Source organism: Lacerta agilis, chromosome 17, assembly GCF_009819535.1.
Source record: "Lacerta agilis isolate rLacAgi1 chromosome 17, rLacAgi1.pri, whole genome shotgun sequence".
Lineage (NCBI taxonomy): Eukaryota > Metazoa > Chordata > Lepidosauria > Squamata > Lacertidae > Lacerta > Lacerta agilis.
This window is the reverse complement of record NC_046328.1, coordinates 19,397,687-19,416,237: the sequence shown is the minus strand read 5'-3', so window position 1 is coordinate 19,416,237 and position 18,551 is coordinate 19,397,687. Positions and strand designations below refer to the sequence as shown.

The 18,551-nt window shown below is 46.9% G+C and overlaps 1 protein-coding gene across 1 annotated transcript in view; it reads right to left on the bottom strand.

The window, feature by feature from the left end:
- Positions 1–451: 451 nt before the first annotated feature.
- The window catches only part of DTX1 (deltex E3 ubiquitin ligase 1), a 44,306-nt gene continuing 26,206 nt past the window's right edge, over positions 452–18,551 (bottom strand). The window contains exons 3-9 of the mRNA XM_033135754.1: positions 8,737–8,798; positions 6,770–6,931; positions 5,331–5,392; positions 3,867–4,025; positions 2,980–3,141; positions 1,893–1,982; positions 452–1,521 (exon numbers count right to left, since the gene is read on the bottom strand). Of these exons, the coding sequence (XP_032991645.1) occupies positions 1,297–1,521; positions 1,893–1,982; positions 2,980–3,141; positions 3,867–4,025; positions 5,331–5,392; positions 6,770–6,931; positions 8,737–8,798 (922 nt within the window). The 3' untranslated portion in view covers positions 452–1,296. The remainder of the gene's footprint in view (positions 1,522–1,892; positions 1,983–2,979; positions 3,142–3,866; positions 4,026–5,330; positions 5,393–6,769; positions 6,932–8,736; positions 8,799–18,551) is intronic.

Sequence of the window (18,551 nt, the reverse complement as noted above, 5' to 3'; positions counted from 1 at the left end):
AGTCCAGCATCCTGTTCTCACAGGGGCCAACCAGATGTCCGTGGGAAACCAACAAGCAGGATTCGAACGCAATCCCATGGTTTCCAGCAACTGGGCTTCAGAGACATTGGTGGGCAGCCAAGGCAGCCAAAGGAACATGAGATGTGAAGACCCAGCTAGAGAGGTGAAGGCCAGCAGACCGAGATCGAGAGGGTTTTGCCCTGAATGATAGCGGACAGTTGATGGAATGGCAGCATCTCGACCTTTGCTTTAGGCAGTAAACTCTACAGGGGCTGGCCGTAAAGACCAGCGTGCTCGTGTGTGTAAGGCAATTTGCAAAGCTGAGGTGAGGAACACTGCCGTGCCCGTCATTGAGATGTCACACCCCTCTTTGGCCATCCTAGGCTTGTAGCCCACCCTAGGTCCTACACGGCGCAGACCTGCAGAAATCGACGAACCGGGCTAACTTAGGTCCATTGATTTCGATGGGTTTACTCTGAGTAGGGCTTAGGTGGATACAACAACCCATGGCTTCCCAAGCCAGAATTCCTTCCTACTGCCTCCTGGCAAAGTGGCAAAGGCATCACAAAGGCAAAATGAGTCACCAATGCAGAAAGAACCAAGAGTTTTCCTGGGAGGGGGCAGGCAGGAGGACCAACCCTTCCACACTTGGCTTCATATATCTCCTCTATTACATATGATATCCTGTTACAGAGCGGCAGATATGTAATATAGGATGGTGTAATGTGCAAACACAGTCAGGACAAGAGGAATATTGCAGACTGCCAAGAATATATAGGGGTTTGTGTTATGTATGTATATATCATATATAAAAGAAAAAGAAGAGTAGATTGCTTCAGTTGCTCACTTGCGCAGTTTTGGGTGGTCTTCCTCCACTGGGGAAACTTAGGAACGATCTAGACAGTCCTTGGTCCTGGAAGGAGAGGAGCGCCTCATGGTTTCCTTTGGCCATGTGTGGCATCGCTGTGTGGAGATCGTCCATAGTCAAGGCAGCAGAAGCAACATGAGATGTGAAGGCCAGGCTGAAGACCTGGTTGGAGATGTGAAGACCAACAACATGAGAAGTGAAGACCCGGCTGAAGACCTAAGCTGAAGATCCAGGTTGGAGAGGTGAAGACTGGCAACATGAGAGGTCTTGAAGACCAGGCTTATCCGATATGCTGGTTGAGAGCTGATCAACAGAGACAGGCACACACGCACACACGCAGACGGACGGACGGACTCAGGCAGTGTTCTTGCTACCACGCAACGCCCATGGCAAAAGTGTGGTCGGGAGAGAGCAGCCGCAATGCCTCTTCAGTCCTTCAGGTTGGCTTCCAAGACCCCCTGGGCCACCAGTTCTGTCAGGACGTTGTCCAGGTAGTTTGGGTCGGGGTAGCCGTGGCCGGTGAGGTTGGACCCAAATTCGGTCTTGTGGTGGATCTCGTTCCACACCACCGTGTCGGATTCGCCTGTCGTGTTGGATGTCCCAATGGTGAAGATCAGCCGGCGTTCCCAGGCCACAATCAGGAGTTTCAAGACCTGGAACATAAGAAGCTGGCTTACTTAAAACTGAGTCAAACCATGGCAGACCAAGCTGGTGGAATATGCAGAAATAGCAAGACTGAAGGGAAAGATCACAAAAATGAGGGAAAGATAACAAACCAGATCACAAAGACCTTTTAACCAGGAAGTTAAAAGACTGGAATAACTTTCTATGACTTGGCTGGTTTCGAAACGAGGTACCCTGCCTGAGGATCAACAAAACAAAATGGGCACGCATCCAGTCCTCATGGCTTCAGAAATAGGCTTTGAAACTCAGCAAGTTGGATTTCGAGGGGAAAGCTTGGAAATGTTCTCCTGTGTACCGAAGGCCCCCCCCCCCCGAGCCCAGCGGAAATTCAACTGCCTACCTTTCTGCCTTTCTCGTTGTCAGGAAGGTAGCAGTGGCGAGGGAAGCCTCTTGCAGTAAACTTCTTCCCAGGATTTGGATGCTCCGGACCCTGGTGAAGGAAGAGGTCTCAGTTACATGGTGCGCCAGCAAAGGTCACGGGGCAAGGACAACATGGTTTTCCTGCCCCTGGGTATATTGTGAAAAGTTCATTAAATATAACATATTGGCCTGAATATAAGCCGCACACCTCAACCCCCCCCCCCCCGCACAATTCCAACTGTGAAAAGTTAAAGTGTGGCTCAAATCCACAACCTTACAAAAATCGGCTTTTACGATATCGCTGTGGAACAGACATACGGTAAAACGAAACGGGTGTGAGTGCCTGCAGAATTTTAAGGGAGCAGCTTATATTCGGGTATTATCTTTTTTCCTCCCCCCCCCCTCTTGAATTTTAAAGGTGCGGCTTATATTCGGGCTAATACAGGGTGTGTGTGTGTAATTGCTATCAACACAGCGATCTGCCAATTTGCTACTGGCCAAGCTCAAAGTGTACCTCTTAGTATATAAAGCACTTAACAATTTGGGACCAGTTTACCTGCAAAATTGCCTCACTTCATAGATGCCTCCTCGACTGCTTCGATCGGCGGAAGTACCACTGTTACATAGTACCTGTTCGGCATTTGTAAGAACTTGGTATTTTAGTGTGGAAGCACCTACGTACACTTTGGAACTCCCTGCCTCTTGATATCAGGCAGGTGCCTCCACTGTACTTTTATCAGCCCCTGCTAAAAACATTTTTTTTGTGTAGACAAGCCTGCCCTGATGTTCAGAAAGTTCATGCGAGTATCTGTCTGCTTTTAGTCTATTGTTATTTTAACTTTTCAAATGTCTTAAATAATTGTTGTTGATAGTTTTTATTGTTTTATCTTTTCTGTAAACTGCTTTGAGGTTGTTGGTTGTTGTTTTTTTAAAATCAAGCGGTGTATAAATTTAGTGAAATAAGTAAGTAGATAAATAGGAACCAACAACCACAACCCTTCCTCTCCCTTTCTCTTTCTCTTTCTCTTTCTCTTTCTCTTTCTCTCTTTCCTCCTCCTCCCTCTCACCTGGATCCCTGCAGGAATGTCATACACGATGCGGATGGTTTTGCAGTCCACGTATCCAGGGAGCGAGTGCGGAATAATGTGGAACTCCATCTTCCCAGGGGGCTGAGTCCCGGTCTTCTCCCCATAGATGGCCTTGCAAGTGGGGCATTGCAGACTGCCATCCTGCCAGGCGAAAGGAAGACAGGGCGGGAGGAGAAAGAGGAACAGGTGGATGTAGAAGAAGCTCATTCCTCAGCTTGCTTTTTAGCCATAGACCTCAAGGCGCTTAAAACTCTGTACATTTACCATTCTTCTGACAGGCAGAAATTCAACAGGTGGGGAGGATGCGAGTCATTGAAATTAATGTGCATTGCTAACTTAGATCCATGCATTTCATTGGGTCTGCTCTGAGTATGACCAGCATTGGAAACAACCCATTGTCATTTTTGCACAAAGTAAAGTAATTGTTAGCCCGTTCCCCCGCCCCAGTTCCCCCACCAACTTGTCCCATATTTCGCCTGACCAAAGGTGGCAACCCTACCCTTATTTTATTTACAGTCATACCTTGGATCCCGAATGCCTTGGTACTAAGACATTTTGGTTCCTGAAAGCCGTATTCCAGTTTGTGAACATTACTTGGAATGCAAATGTCCAACGGGGCTTCCATGGCTTCTGATTGGCTGCAGGAGCTTCCTGCAGCCAATCGGAAGACGCGCTTTGGTTTCCAAACGTTTTGGAAGTCGAATGGGCTTCTGGAACGGATTCCGTCCGACTTCCGAGGTACGACTGTATTATTATTTATTGCAGCAAACAGGCCTTGAAAACTGTGTGGCTTAAAATTGTGTTGGAAGAGAGAAGACCATTCCCATGCCTTTCACCCAACCACCCATTCCCCTCTGGTCTCTCACCTTATTGCCATTGTTGTACATGGCAACCAGGCAGAGGAGGTGGTAGAGATGCCCACATTTCCCCAGCTTTCCCACCAGCTCCGGTTTGGCCCCCTTGTGCCTAAGGATCCCCTCGTAGCCCGATGAGGACACCAGCCGCTCCATGCAGATGGTGCAGTCCTGTTGGAGGGAGACAAATTGGGGACATGAGCGGCAGGGTTAGAAACCGAGATAAGGAAGGCTAGGAGCTAAATGGCAGCTTAAACCCAGGTTACGGGAGCGACAACGGAACGTCTAGGCATGCTTTTTTTAATAACAAGAATACAAAGCTGAAAATGAACGAACTGCAGCTAAAATATTATGTTCATTTTTCACATGATCTAGTCCTTCCCCTGCCTACTCCCCCTAATATTCTTAAGAGGGTCTCTTCTGCAGACTTCAGAGAGTGGCTGGAAGTGGGGAAGCAGAAAAAGGTCCTCCTTTCCTTCCACTCAGCAGTTTTAATCTGAAATCTTAGGCACAGTATTGCGCCCAGAGCACAGAAACTGCTCGCCCTAATGAAATTCCCTGTCGCAAAATGCACCTAGAACAACATGAGTTTCAAACACTGGTGAGTGGTAAATGCAGGGGATAAAACTGGTTCCAGGGCTGTCTCCAATTTTGAAAGAGGCCAGGGGGCACCCCTCTCTTTCCGCTCCTTATTTTTGCAGGCACAGCTTCAGCATGAATACTTCCAGGGAATGGGCACCCGAAACCTCTGTTACACAGTCACTAATGTTTCGCTGAAATCTGCTTTCCTTGCCATTTCCACCCATTTGTTCCAATCCTGCCCCTCTGGAGCTCGTCTGCTCCATCTTCTGCATGACAAACCCTTCAGCTGAGTGGTGTAGCATTTGGGCGAGGGGCACAGGGGCGGTTGCCCCAGGTGCAAAAATTGTGAGGGGTGCAAAATTTCAACACCCGGTGCTGCCTCAACATAGCTGTGCTTTTCTGTCATTGAGCTCCTTTGAAAATGACTTCTCCATGCGAACCAGGAAGCTGCCTCTCCAGACAACAGAATAACTCTTCTTTTCTTATCTCTGTGACTGTGACCTCCTGGGTGATGCAGTTGCCATTAGGCAGTTGAACGTGCATGCACGCTTCATCCATTTCCCTCTCAATCACCTATCCCTCCACGTGGCCCCAGGTGCTGGCAACCCACGCTACACCACTGCTTCAGCTTTTTCAAGACAGTTTCCATGTCACCCCTTAGTCACCTCTTTTTCCAGGTCAAACACACCCAGATCTTCTGGCCATTTCTTAATATAGTTCGGCTTCCAGACCCTTCTGCACTCGGATCAGGGGAAAGAATTCTTACATAGGCATCTCTCTGGGATCTTAGCCTGCCCTTTGCCCAGGGTCTCTATTCTTACATTTTGTATTCTTTAGTGTGACATAACTGGATCGCCCATGAAGTAGATTAGACAGAGATAGCGGCCAGCTCACCTCATCTGGGGGGTTCTTCACCTTCTGGATGTAACGTCTCACTACATCTTCAGGGTTCTTGCCTGTACAGAATAAAAGAGCACTGGAACTACACCATTCTCTATTATATAGCCTTCTTTTCTTATAAGAAAAAATAGTATTCCATTTCTATCCGCTTCAAAGAGCTCAAGTTGGCATGCATGGTCCCTCCCCCCCCCCCCATTTTATCCTCACCACACCCCTGCAATGTAGGTTCACCTATGTTGGCTTGACATTTAGCAATATGTGCGAAATTTGGTCATCACATTAACTAAGATTTCTTTCCTGCCCTAATAAACCATGCCATGAAATCTTGCGGGGCTTACAAACCTTGGTTTGCTTTAACCATGGCTTGACATTCTGTGTAATAATAATAATAATAATAATTTACTTATACCCCACCCATCTGGCTGGGCCTCCCCAGCCACCCTGAGTGGCTTTCAACAAGATATTAAAAACACAATAAAACATCAAACATTTAAAAACGTCCCTAAACAGGGCTGCCTTCAGATGTCTTCCAAAACTCAGATAGTTGTTTATTTCCTTGACATCTGTTGGGAGTGTGTTCCACGGGGTGGGCACCACTACTGAGAAGGCCCTCTGCCTGGTTCCCTGTAACTTCACTTCTCACAGTGAGGGAACCACCAGAAGGCCCTCAGAGCTGGACCTCAGTGTCCAGGCTGAAAGATAGGGATGGAGGCTCCTTCAGGTATATTGGGCTGAGGCCGTTTAGGGCTTTAAAGGTCAGCACTAACACTTTGAATTGTGCTTGGGAAAGTACTGGGAGCCAATGAAGGTCTTTCAGGACTGGTGTTATATGGTATCGGCAGCCATTCCCAGTCACTAGTCTAGCTGCCGCATTCTGGATTAGTTGTAGTTTCCGGGTCACCTTCAAAGGTAGCCCCACATAGAGCGCATTACAGTAGTCTAAGCTGGAGATAACTAGAGCATGCACCACTCTGGCAAGACAGTCTGTGGGCAGGTAGGATCTTAGCCTGCGTATCAGATGGAGCTGGTAGACAGCTGCCCTGTACACAGGATTGGCCTGCGCCTCTATGGACAGCCGTGAGTGTAAACCTGGCACCCTTCCTTAACCATAGTTTGTTTGGTCATCTCACTCCAGGCACTCACTGAACTACAAAGTCACAAGGCAAGAGCAGCTGGAAAACAAACCAAACTTGGAAGAAACAAGCCATTGTTTGTCAGGTCGCCCATGAGATGTGTGCTTCAACAAACCATGGTTTAGCATTATGTGCAAACCAGACCTTTACAATGGCAGGCGATTCCCAGACCCACAGGCTTGGGGCCTGGCCACAAATGTTGGATACTGACCCCGGTCCTGGCCCTGAATTTAGGTATCTGTGGTATCAGTCAGATATGGGGCAAGAGCCTCATTGAGAGGCGCAGAGAAACTCACTCACTTTTTTTCAGATGTTTCTTCTTGGTCTTCCGGCAGATACCGGTGATTCCGGGCACCGGCTTCATGTCACTCTTATTGACAGGTGGTGGGTGCAGGATGGGCTTTGGCGCTCGGGTGAGGCAGACAGGCAGGCCTGCTGCACACATCAAGATGCCTGTCATCCCTGGGCCAGATAAAGAGAAGGAAAAAGAGAGAGAAAGAGAGAGAAGTCTTATCATCCGCTCTTTCCAGGCACGGCCCACAATTTAAAACTCTAGGTCTGTGCGCTGTCCTACCCCCCCTTTTTTTTTGCTCTAGAGCTTTTCCCATGAAAAAGCTGAATTGGAGCAAATGTCAGTTCATGGAAAAGCTGATTTGACGTTTGCTCTGATTCAGCTGTAAAGAGCAGGTTTTTGAGGGGAAAGCTCAAGGCAAACAACAAGAACAACAACGCTTGGACACCAAGAAGAGACCTCTTCCTTTAAGTGATAGATAGGTAGACAGACAGACAGACAGACAGACAGATAGATAGATAGGCAGACAGACAGATAGACAGGCAGGCAGGCAGACAGGCAGAATATAAGCCAATACAGCTTTAAAATTGGAGGGGGGAAAAAAGGAAAAAATATCTGAATATAAGCCGCTCCCTTCCTCGCTGTTCCTGGCTGCATACTGGGTGGGTGGAGGGAGCCGAACTGCGTTGCCAGTGGCCTTTCCCCTTCCTCGCTCTCACCCTTCCCGGCCTTGGGGGAGGGAGAGGACGGGGGACTACGCATGGGGCGGGCACTGCTTTGCCGTGCTCCTGGTGCTGTTTGCCCCACGCTCCTGGCTGCATACCGTAATGTCGCAAATATAAGCCACACTTTAACTTTTCACGGTCGGAATTTTGGGGGAAAAGTGCAGCTTATATTCAAGCCAATACAGTAGATAGATAGATAGATAGATAGATAGATAGATAGATAGATAGATAGATAGATAGCACCCAGGTGAAACAAGGCTAAATGGGGAAGGAACTCATGGGCAAGGCTGTGGATTTCCCAGCCATCTTGTGCTCTCCAAATAGTTTGGGCTTCAACTCCCCTCAACCCCAGCCAGCATGGATGCCAACAAAGTTTAAGTCCTCAGAGGCCACATTCACACCTATAGATAAAGCCCATGAAAAAGAACATGGCCTCCCCCAGAGAACTTGGGAACGGTAGTTCGGTTAAGGGTGCTGAAAATTGTTAGGAGACCTCCTCTCCCCCTCAAAGCCATTTGCGCAAGAAGTGAAACCATAAAACCATAAATAAAAATGTTAAAAGACCACCATTTAAAACAGTGGTTCTCGAACGTTTTCAGACCACCGGCCCCAGTGCCCCCAATCCTATAAAAAGGATATTCTTCAGGATAGCAGTTTGCATGACCCCTTAAGGAAAATAACAACACAATAAAATTAGAGATGGGAAGGCATGGGAAAAAAACCATAATTTTTTTGGGGGGGGACAGGGTTCCTCCCCCAAGTTGTTTATTTTCTAGAAAAAAATGAATGAATGAAAAAGTGTATGGAAAGTCAAACTATATCAAACTGTGGTTTTTTTTTTCATTTTTTCTGGAAAAAAACGGCTTTGGAGAAAAAAACTGGGGGGAAACCTGACCCCCCATTTTTCCAGGGGTTTCCCCTCCCAGACCTTCCCATCTCTAAATAAAATTCAGAACAGTAACAAATTCCAATGAAAACTATTTAGTGGAATCAATTCAACAAAACTGATGAACTTGATCCAGGGATACCAGCTTTTCAAGGTCAGGTAGATTGACGCCTCCAGCACCCCCTAAACCTATTTGCACCAGGTAATCCCACTGACCCCCACCCCCACCCCAGGGAGTGGTACCATCCACTTTGGGAGCCGCTGACTTAAAACCTTCAAAAGATTAAAACCAGCGATAAACTGAAAACATTCAGCAACATTCCACATATCAAGGTAGGCTGAGGACCGTCCCTGCAGCTCTTACCTGCCAGGGCAGGGTGCACTGGGCCAGTCCCATTCAGGTTCTTGACTGGAAGGGCAGGCACCCTGCACGAGAGAAACAAAGGAGAATGGATTGGCATGATCAGACTTCTCATAAACAGCAACTGCGGGCAAATAAGTACCGGTATCTACTTAACATCTACTTACATTCCTATACTGCAAGGGGTTGGACTGGTTGACCCTTCAGGTCCTTTCCAACTTTTCAGTTCTATGATTCATTCATTCATTCATTCATTTACAACATGCATTTGAATTCAAACAACAATCATAATCATAAACATGTTGTTGTTGTTGTTTAGTCGTTTACGACTCTTCGTGACCCCATGGACCAGAGCACGCCAGGCACTCCTGTCTTCCACTGCCTCCCGCAGTTTGGTCAGACTCATGCTAGTCACTTCGAGAACACTGTCCAACCATCTTGTCCTCTGTCGTCCCCTTCTCCTTGTGCCCTCCATCTTTCCCAACTTCAGGGTCTTTTTCCAGGGAGTCTTCTCTTCTCATGAGGTGGCTAAAGTATTGGAGCATCAGCTTCAGGATCGGTCCTTCCAGTGAGCACTCAGGGCTGATTTCCTTCAGAATGGATAGGTTTGATCTTCTTGCAGTCCACGGGACTCTCAAGAGTCTCCTCCAGCACCATAATTCAAAAGCATCAATTCTAAACATATAGGATTCCCTTAATTCTTAGACTTCCCTCCATCCTTCCACGGTTTCCACTATCAAACTTTTTCTACTGCATCATATAATTTCTCCATTTTTCTTAAAAATCAATTTTTACCTTAGTTTTTTTATACATTGCAAGTGTTGCTATAATCCTGCTAAAGCTGTTTACAGTGTTCTCTTAAATAACTTATAAAAGCCCACCCCGTTTCTTATTAAAGTTTCTATCTTCTTGGTTTCTGATTTTCCCGGTCATTTTTGCCATTTCGGTTCAGTTCTATGATTCTAAGTTTGAAGGGGGAGGCATACTTTTCTTGCTTTCATTTATTTAAACACATTTCCAAACCACTTGAAATTTTCACAAATATCCGCTTGAAATTTTCACAAATATCCACTTGAAATTTTCAAAAACATCCACTTGAAATGTTCAAAATATCAACATAAAACAGCAATATAAAAGTAATAAATATCATTCAAACTAACTATTTTTTTAAAAAAAAAACTAACATAAGACAGTAAAACACTAGTGCAAAAAAATTGAAAATAATCAATAATAGGGTCTGTGTATCTGAAGAAGTGTGCATGCACACGAAAGCTCATACCAAGAACAAACTTAGTTGGTCTCTAAGGTGCTACTGGAAGGAATTTTTTATTTTGTTTTGACAATAATAGGGTCGAATCTTATGGGCCAAGGGTCTTTCTTTTTTTAACAAGAGATCTCAGTCAACTGATGGTTTGAACTTGAAGTATAGATGATACTGTCTTGAGCCCTGTATAGGGGTGGGGAAAAAAAGTTTGGGAACCATTTGTTTCTACACTGACAGGCAGAAGCTTCCCAGGATTTCAGGCAGGAAACTCTCCCAGCCCTACGTAGCGGTGACATTGGGGATTGAACCTGGAACCTTCTGCACACAAAAGCAGATGCTCTCCCCCCTGTGATCTACAGCCCTTCCTGGTGACATTTCATTACAGGACTCGTTCCTGATCGCTAGCAGTATTTCCTTTTTTTAAAAAAAATATTTTTATTCAATTTCAACAAATCAAAAAAAAAGGACTACAACATACTTACATTAACAGAGATATACCTCGTCACAATTTATGACACAAATAAAAATTTAACTTTCCTACCCTTCCTCACATGTTCACATGGCTTCCTCAAATCCCTTTTTGTTGAATTTCATTATATTACATCTTTAGCAGTTTTCCAACTTCATTATTAAGCTTTAAAAATCCTCGAAATTAACCTTCTTTTCAACATCATCTATTTTACGCTGGCAGTATTTCCTGCACAGACAACTACCGGTACGTTTGAAGTCCAAGGATTGAAGAAACCAACACTCTCCATATAACAGTTCACCAATAACCCTTAGAGACCTATCTTATCAGAGGGTTGTATTATTAAAAGATGGATGGCAGATGAGTCAGAGGGGGTGTAGGGTTACCTATGGGCACTTGGTGCGCACATGGCTCAGCTGATATTTCAATATTTCGTGGGGGGGGGGTAACTGCTAACTCCTCAGGGGACCAATTTTAGTGCTGATGCCTACTCTAGAATTACCGCATGAAGGTTAATCCAGAGGGATGTCCCTGCTGTAATAAACTTGCAAGGGAAGTGGGAGGAGGCAAATTCAACATTTGGATGAAGACCGTTCAGTGACAGACCTTGTCAACATGACAGGAACGCAGAAGACTGCCTTAATTAGAGGTTTCTCTAGCTCAGCATTGTCTACACCAGGGGTCAGCAAACTGTTTCAGCAGGGGGGCGGTTCCCTGTCCCTCAGACCTTGTGGGGGGCCGGACTATATTTTGAAAAAATAATAATGACCGAATTTCTATGCCCCACAAATAACCCAGAGATGCATTTAAAATAAAAGGACACATTCTACTCATGTAAAAACACGCTGATTCCCAGACCATCCGCGGGCCGGGTTTACAAGGCGATGGGGCCGGATCTAGCCCCAGGGCCTTCGTTTGCCTTCCCATGGTCTACACTGACATAGCATCCCTCCAGTGTTTCAGGCAGGAATTCCTCCCAGTCCTACCCAGAGATGCCAGGGATTGAAGTTGGGGTCTCCTGCATGCAAATCAGAGGCTCTACTACTGAGCTACGACACTTCCGCAAAACAAGCATTAAGATTCTAGTCCTTATGCTTCTCCTTTTAAAAAAAGGCTGCATTAAAGAGGGACATAGGAGGACAGACCATTGGCTCATTTGGCTCAGTCCTGCTCACACAGACTGCAGTTTCAGACAGGTGCCTCTGCCAGCTTCTACCTGCCTTTTGAAGCTGCCTTCTATTGAGTCATGCCATTCCCAAGGAAGGAGCCATTCCCATACTCAGAGATGCCATTGGAGACTGAACCCAGAACCTGTGCAAAGCAGATACTCTAACACTGTTCTGCGGCCCTTCCCCTATCACAGGAGGAGTCTAAGTGCAATAGAGTCAGACCATTGCTCCATGCTGTTCTGACTTTCTTTGCTTGCTTGCTTAAATCTATTTGCTCTCTTGTTGTCTTGGCTATAACCGGCATTTGGCTGGCCAACAAGATTTCAATCCTGATTTCGATTTGGCTCAGTATTGCTCAATGCGGACTTCCAGAGGCTCCCCAGGAATTCAGACAGGGGTCTTTTCCCAGCAGTAGGGATGTGGGTGGCACTGTGCTCTAAACCACTGAGCCTCTTGGGCTTGCCGATCAGAAGGTCCACAGTACGAATCCCCGCTACAGGTTGAGCTCCCATTGCTCTGTCCCAGCTTCTGCCAACCTGGCAGTTCGAAAGCACGCCAGTGCAAGTAGATAAATAGGTACCCCTGCAGCGGGAAGGAAAATGGTGTTTTCGTGCGCTCTGGCTTCCGTCACGGTGTCCTGTTGTGCCAGAAGCTGTTTAGTCATGCTGACCACATGACCCAGAAAGCAGTCTGTGGACTAACACCAGCACCCTCGGCCTGAAACAAGATGAGTGCTCCAACCCCATAGTCACCTTTGACTGGACTTAACCGTCCAGGGGTCCTTTACCCTTATTAACCCTTTCCCAGTCTTATCTGAGGATTTTATGTACCTCAAAAAATTCTAAACCGCTTCACAGTGGCCATTGAAGTGACACACAAAAATAAAACACACAAAGAGAAAGGAAACAAATCATAAAAATAACTAAAACCATTCCTACAAACACAAATAGAACCATTCCTAGGGGTTGTCTCATTTCATGGAAAGCCTTCTTAAATAAAAAGCAACTTCTGTAGGCACCTAAATATCATTATACTGGATTTCTGTCTAATTTTACCCAGTAAATGATTCTAGAGGGCTGGAGCTGAAACCCAAAAAAGCCTGGTTTTTAGTATAGACTATGTGCATGTCTGGGGAATGCTGGACTCTCAGCAGTACCCAGCTGAGGTGTGTCATTACCACGGAGGGATATATGGGGAAAAGTTGTCCAGAGATTGAAACTGGTTCCTCCTGCATGCAAAGATGTTCTGCCATTCCTCACGAAAATAGCAATTGGCCATGGTGGGATTTGAACCCACATCTACATGCTGCATCCAAGCTTACCTGATTGCCAGCTTGGTCTTCATGGCTCTTTCCTACGGCTGTCTCCCCACCCCTCTGAGAAAGAGAACAGGCTGGGCGGCCCCTCTAGGTTGGGATTAGGAGACCAGCGGGTCAGTCGGTTTAAGGAAGGAGCATAATCTCCTTCTGAAAGTGACAGAAGAGCGCATCTCCTCTGCCAGTGGCTTCAAGGCTTTGTAACGCATCAGCGGGCGGATATGGGGGGGGGGAGCCTGAGAAAGGCCAACCGCTGATAACGGATGGAGATTACGAGGGTGGGGTGGTTTTTCACAGGTGGGTGGAGCTCGGAGAGCAGACAGCAAAAAAAGGTTGAGCCTTTTCTGGCTATGAGCAACAATTCTGCTACATGCCAGCCCCACTGATCTGAATGGGGTGGCAGTGGTTTAGGCACTTGCATAAGTCTCACCTGCTCCAAAATAAACTGGCCTTGGAAGTGCTTAACTGGGACCAGATTGTGCCCTACATATCTGCTTTAAAGTTGCAGTCTGCTTTACCACACATATACAAATCTGAGGTAAATACAGGCAGATAGACAGATTGTTGTTGTTCAGTCGTTCAGTTGTGTCCGACTCTTCGTGACCCCATGGACCAGAGCACGCCAGGCATGCCTATCCTCCACTGCCTCCCGCAGTTTGGCCATAGACAGATAGATGATAGACAGATAGATAGATAGAGATGATAGATGATAGACAGACAGACAGACAGATATAGATAGATAGATGGATAGATAGATGATAGATAGATAGATAGATAGATAGATAGATAGATAGATAGATAGATAGATAGATAGATGATATAGATAGATAGATAGATAGATAGATAGATAGATAGATAGATAGATCCGCATTGCTAATGACTATTAGTATTTAGAAACCAGACTACTGGCTCAGTGGCTGAGCGGGTCAAGGAACGTTCATGAACATTCCAATTTCTCAGAAGAAATTTGCAGCCACAAGTCCTACGTGACTTTCCACGTCTTGCTACGTATCTCGCTTGTGTCAGCTGCACAGTCTTAGGTTAAATGTAGTGCCATGATGTGTGCCAGCTTATAGCCCAGTCCCAGAATGTTGCCTTGTCTGGGGTAATCCTATAAGGAGAGCTATTTATGTCACCTGCCTGTAGTCTTCAAGGCTCACATAGGAATATACCACCAGCAGAGTGCTCTACCGGAGCACAGGCTCCTTCGACACCTATCGATGCACTTGGTTTCCTGGGGCATGTCTCTAATAAATCACTATTTCCATTTTGCCTCAGGCAGGGGTTATCTGCATGCACCAGGCCAGCCTTCTCTGACTGCCAGCTACTCTCCAACTACTCTTAAGACCTGGTCTCTAATGCTTTAGCTGGAGCTGTCAGGGATTGAATCTGAGGCCTTCTGCGTGCAAAGCAGCTGCCCAGCCAACAGCCCCTCCCACTAGGGCAGGGGTGGGGTGCCTTCTGAGGCCCACATGCCAGTGGTGGGCAGGGCCGGGGCTAAGAGAGGTGCAAAGTTTGCCTTTGTGCAATAGGCTAGTTTCTACACATGCTCACACCCCCAGCTCTGCATCCTCCATCCAGAGATGCAGGAGGTATTGTTACGAGTTTGTGGGCTCCTTCCGCAGTTCTAGGCAAAAACGCTCAGAGTGCAAAGCAGGGACAGTGAGAGGCGTGGCCAGGGGAGAGGAGGCGTGGCCAGGGGAGAGTTACAAGGGCCAAACAGAGAGGCCTGGAGGGCCAGACTTTCTGGTTTGAAGCCAAGTGGTTACTTAGCAACTTCTCCCGTGCTCCAGGGTACCATTTAGGAAGGGTGGCCTTTCCCTTTGCTCAGAATCTGAGATATTCTGCATGCAGAGCATGCACACAGCTGCTGAGCTACGGCCCCTACCCTGAACTCACAAGCAAAAGCGCTCGGAAACCGAAGCCGTGCACATGCTGCACTTCCAATGCCCTGGAGCTGACGTTCCATTTTGAAGTGTTGTTGACAAATGCGTTGACATGTTTATAATAACAGGACAATTATGGGCTGTTTCTGCCTCCCCCACTCCCTGCTGTATATCTAGTATAGCATTTCTGTGTCTTGGAGTTCAACACTCTGCTCTTCTGCTCCCAAATCAGCAGGATAGAAGCTCATGCAGAGTAAACAAAGTCAGGGAAATGATGAGCACTCCTCTCTCCCTCTCCCCCCTCTCTTTGGGTGGGGAGATTCAGTGACCCTGCCAGCCAGCACGGTCAATGGTCAAGGATGTTGGGAACTGATTGGAGTCCTACAGCATCTGAAGGGCAGCTCTGATCTTTGCAATCTCAGTGGGACCCTCCCCTCCCCCATGAGGTTGTGTGGTCACCTCACAGAATTACAATTCCCAGAGTTCTCTGGGAAGAGGGACTGGCGGTTAAACCACTCTGAAAATAGTAGCTTCTCTGGGTGAGAAATAGTCTCCTAACAGCACCTAGGGCTTGCCGATCAGAAGGTTGACGGTTCAAATCCCCGCGACGGGGTGAGCTCCCGTTGTTCAGTCCCAGCTCCTGCCCACCTAGCAGTTCGAAAGCACATCAAAGTGCAAGTAGATAAATAGGTACCGCTCTGGTGGGAAGGTAAACGCCGTTTCCGTGCACTGCTCTGGTTCGCCAGAAGCGGCTTAGTCATGCTGGCCACATGACCCAGAAGCTGTCTGGCTCCCTCGGCCCATAGAGCAAGATGAGCGTGCAACCCCAGAGTCATCCGTGACTGGTCAGGGGTACCTTTACCTTTTTAACAGCACCTGTAGCAAACTACAGCTCCCAGAATTCTTGGGGGGGGGGAGCCACGACTATTTAAAGTGGCATTGTAGTGATTTAAATGAATGGTGTCTCAAATCCCTTAGTGGCACCACTGAATCCGACACCAGCAACCAATCTTGATTCTGCAATCACTAAGATGGACAAGCAGCGGAAATTAAAACCACGCCTCTTGCAAGTTTAGCAGCCGTTTACTGGCACTGATTTGCCTATGAAGCACCCTGCTAAAGAACAGAATGTTTCAAGAGCAAGTGCAGAGTGCATTTTGCAACTGCTCCTGAGAAAGCTCAGCCACACATCTGGGATGAGGGCGCAGTCAGTGGGTGAAGGGGCAAGCTTGAACCCTTGACATATCTCTTCAGATTAATTCAGCATTAAGCTCAGTGGCAGAGCATCTGCTCTGAATGCAGAAGGCTCCCGGATTCAACCCCTGGCACCTGCAGGTTGGGCTGGGAATGTCCCCCTCAGGAAACCCTCTTCCAGTCAGCTAAGACAAGATGGACCAATGGTCTGACTCAGCTTAAGGCAGCTTCCTATGTTCCCCAACCCAGACATTCTCTTTTCACCAAAAGGAACCAGAGGTCCCCGGCCCTAACATTTGACAGCCTGGGGTTAGCACATACAAAGTTTAACCTACCTGGTCCCTGACTAGAACAGCCATTTACAGGACCACCCTACCTGTCCGTGGGCATCTCAAACTCCGCAGGTAAGGAGGCTCTCTTCCCCGATGTGCGAGAAACTACTGTACCCCAGCAGTAAAAGCAACAACAACAAAAATGAAATAAAATGCAAACTCATGAGGAGGAAGGAAGCTCATGCAAACTTCACCCGCAGCTCAGCACACAGATGGTTTTGTTGGCTGTTCCTGGGTGTGATTGAGATCCCACGTGCCCATTTTAATTCTGCTACTGACTCGTGGGCCAGCAGCAAGGGGCCGCGATACGCAGCCCTTTCATGCCCCCTCCCTGAAAAGCTTAAACTGGGAGGGCTGGTAAGAAATGTGGCCTGGGGAGATGGTGTGCGGGCAGGGGTGTGTGTCCAGAGGACCAGCTAGAAAGGTCTGATGTTCTCTACCCCAGGACTAAATATGTCTTTCAAAGCAGGTTTTCCTCAAATTTCTATGTCCATTGACCCTTCAATGAGCTTGTCAAGCTGTCATCAGCCCACATTCTTAGGAATGTAAGTGGAATAAGAAATATAAATGTATAATCAAGTTTATTTGTCATTGATCAACATGACTAAGAATCATAAAACGTCAAAAAAAAAGTAGGGAGCCATCACTGGCAAAGGAAGTATGCTCTGTACATGCCTATGGCTTTGATTTCATAAGTTCATTGTTCCTAATTATTATTTTTTCACACTATGCCTCTTCCAGCCCAGACCCCTATCGACCCTGAGGTTTTTTTATTAACCCCTGGCAGAAACACAGCAAGTCGGTATCGACCGCAATAGGATACCCTATTTTAGAGCATTTTGAGGTGAAAGAAATGGAGTCATTTCCCTGGAGACTTCAAATGGTGAGATTAACCAGCCTTAGAGTGCAGCGTTGGCATCAATTTTTTTAAAAAAAAATCTAGTTGTTTTTTTTTTTAAATGGCGGGAAAACAGCCATTCTTAACACACATTTTTAACTCGCAGAATTCTGGGAGCTGTAGTTTGCAAAGGGTGCTGAGAGTTTTTAGGCGACACCTCCATTCCCCTCCCAGAGCTATGATTCCCATGGTTCTTTGGAAAGAGGGATTTGATTCTTAAACCATTTTGGGAATTGTAGCTCCGTGAGGGAAATAGGGGGAGGTCTCCCCACAACTCTCCGCACCCTTAGCAAAGCATGACTCCCAGATTCCTTTGGCGGAAGCCGTGACTGTTTAAAGTGATGCTTTCAGTGCAGGGTGCGAATGTGGCCTCTCTTGAGTCTTCCTAGGCAGAAAGAGAAGCGGAGAATAAAGGCCAGAGACAGCAAATGTGAGGAAGGGAATTACAGGAGGGAGCAGCAGAAAGGAAAGAGCCTCTTCTCTCCCTCCCCTCCCCCCTTTCCCAGTGAATCCACAACCCTGCCACCTGGTTGCCGTGGCAACACAAGGCCGCTCTCCTCTGGCCAAAGCCTCCTTCGCTCTGGAGAGGGAAAGAGCTGAGACATTGCTGCTCCTGGGTGTGCCTGCCACTCAGGCGAGGTGTCTGGGCAACCGTGGGCTATGTCAGCTTCCGCCACCCTGAGCGACATGGGTGGGCTGTTATTCAGAGGCCTCTTCTTCCCTATTTTGTTTTGTTGTTTATGTCAACACTGGCTGGCTGGACAAAGATGGGGAAGAGCAGAGGGTGATTGTGTTGGGGCTCTGACAGACAGACAGGCTGACTCTTTTACCTGAAAACTCCAGTGCTAGTCCTGCTCAGAGTAAGACCACCGAAATGAATGGAACTAAGTTAGACATGCCTGCTAATTCCAGTGGGTCCTGAGTAGGGATTGCTTTCGATAAAAATGGCAATCCAAAATGCTGTGTGTGTGTGTGTGTGTGTGTGTGTGTGCAAATACACACACACACACACACACAGTCAGTGCTTTTTTTTTCTTCAAAAATGTTTAGGGGTACTCTCATTTTGACTCAAGAAAATCACCATTTTATAGTTCGACGGGGGAAATGAATACAGCAACTGACCAAAAGTCATCCAGTGAGCTAGATGTTTATAAATGGGTTGCAAGTCACTATGAGACCTTTGGGTAACAAGTAGATGATGATGATGATGCCATCATCAGCATCAACAACGATGGTGACTGGATGGTGATGATTTTTGGTGACAGTGCAAGACAGGCAGGTTACTTACTAA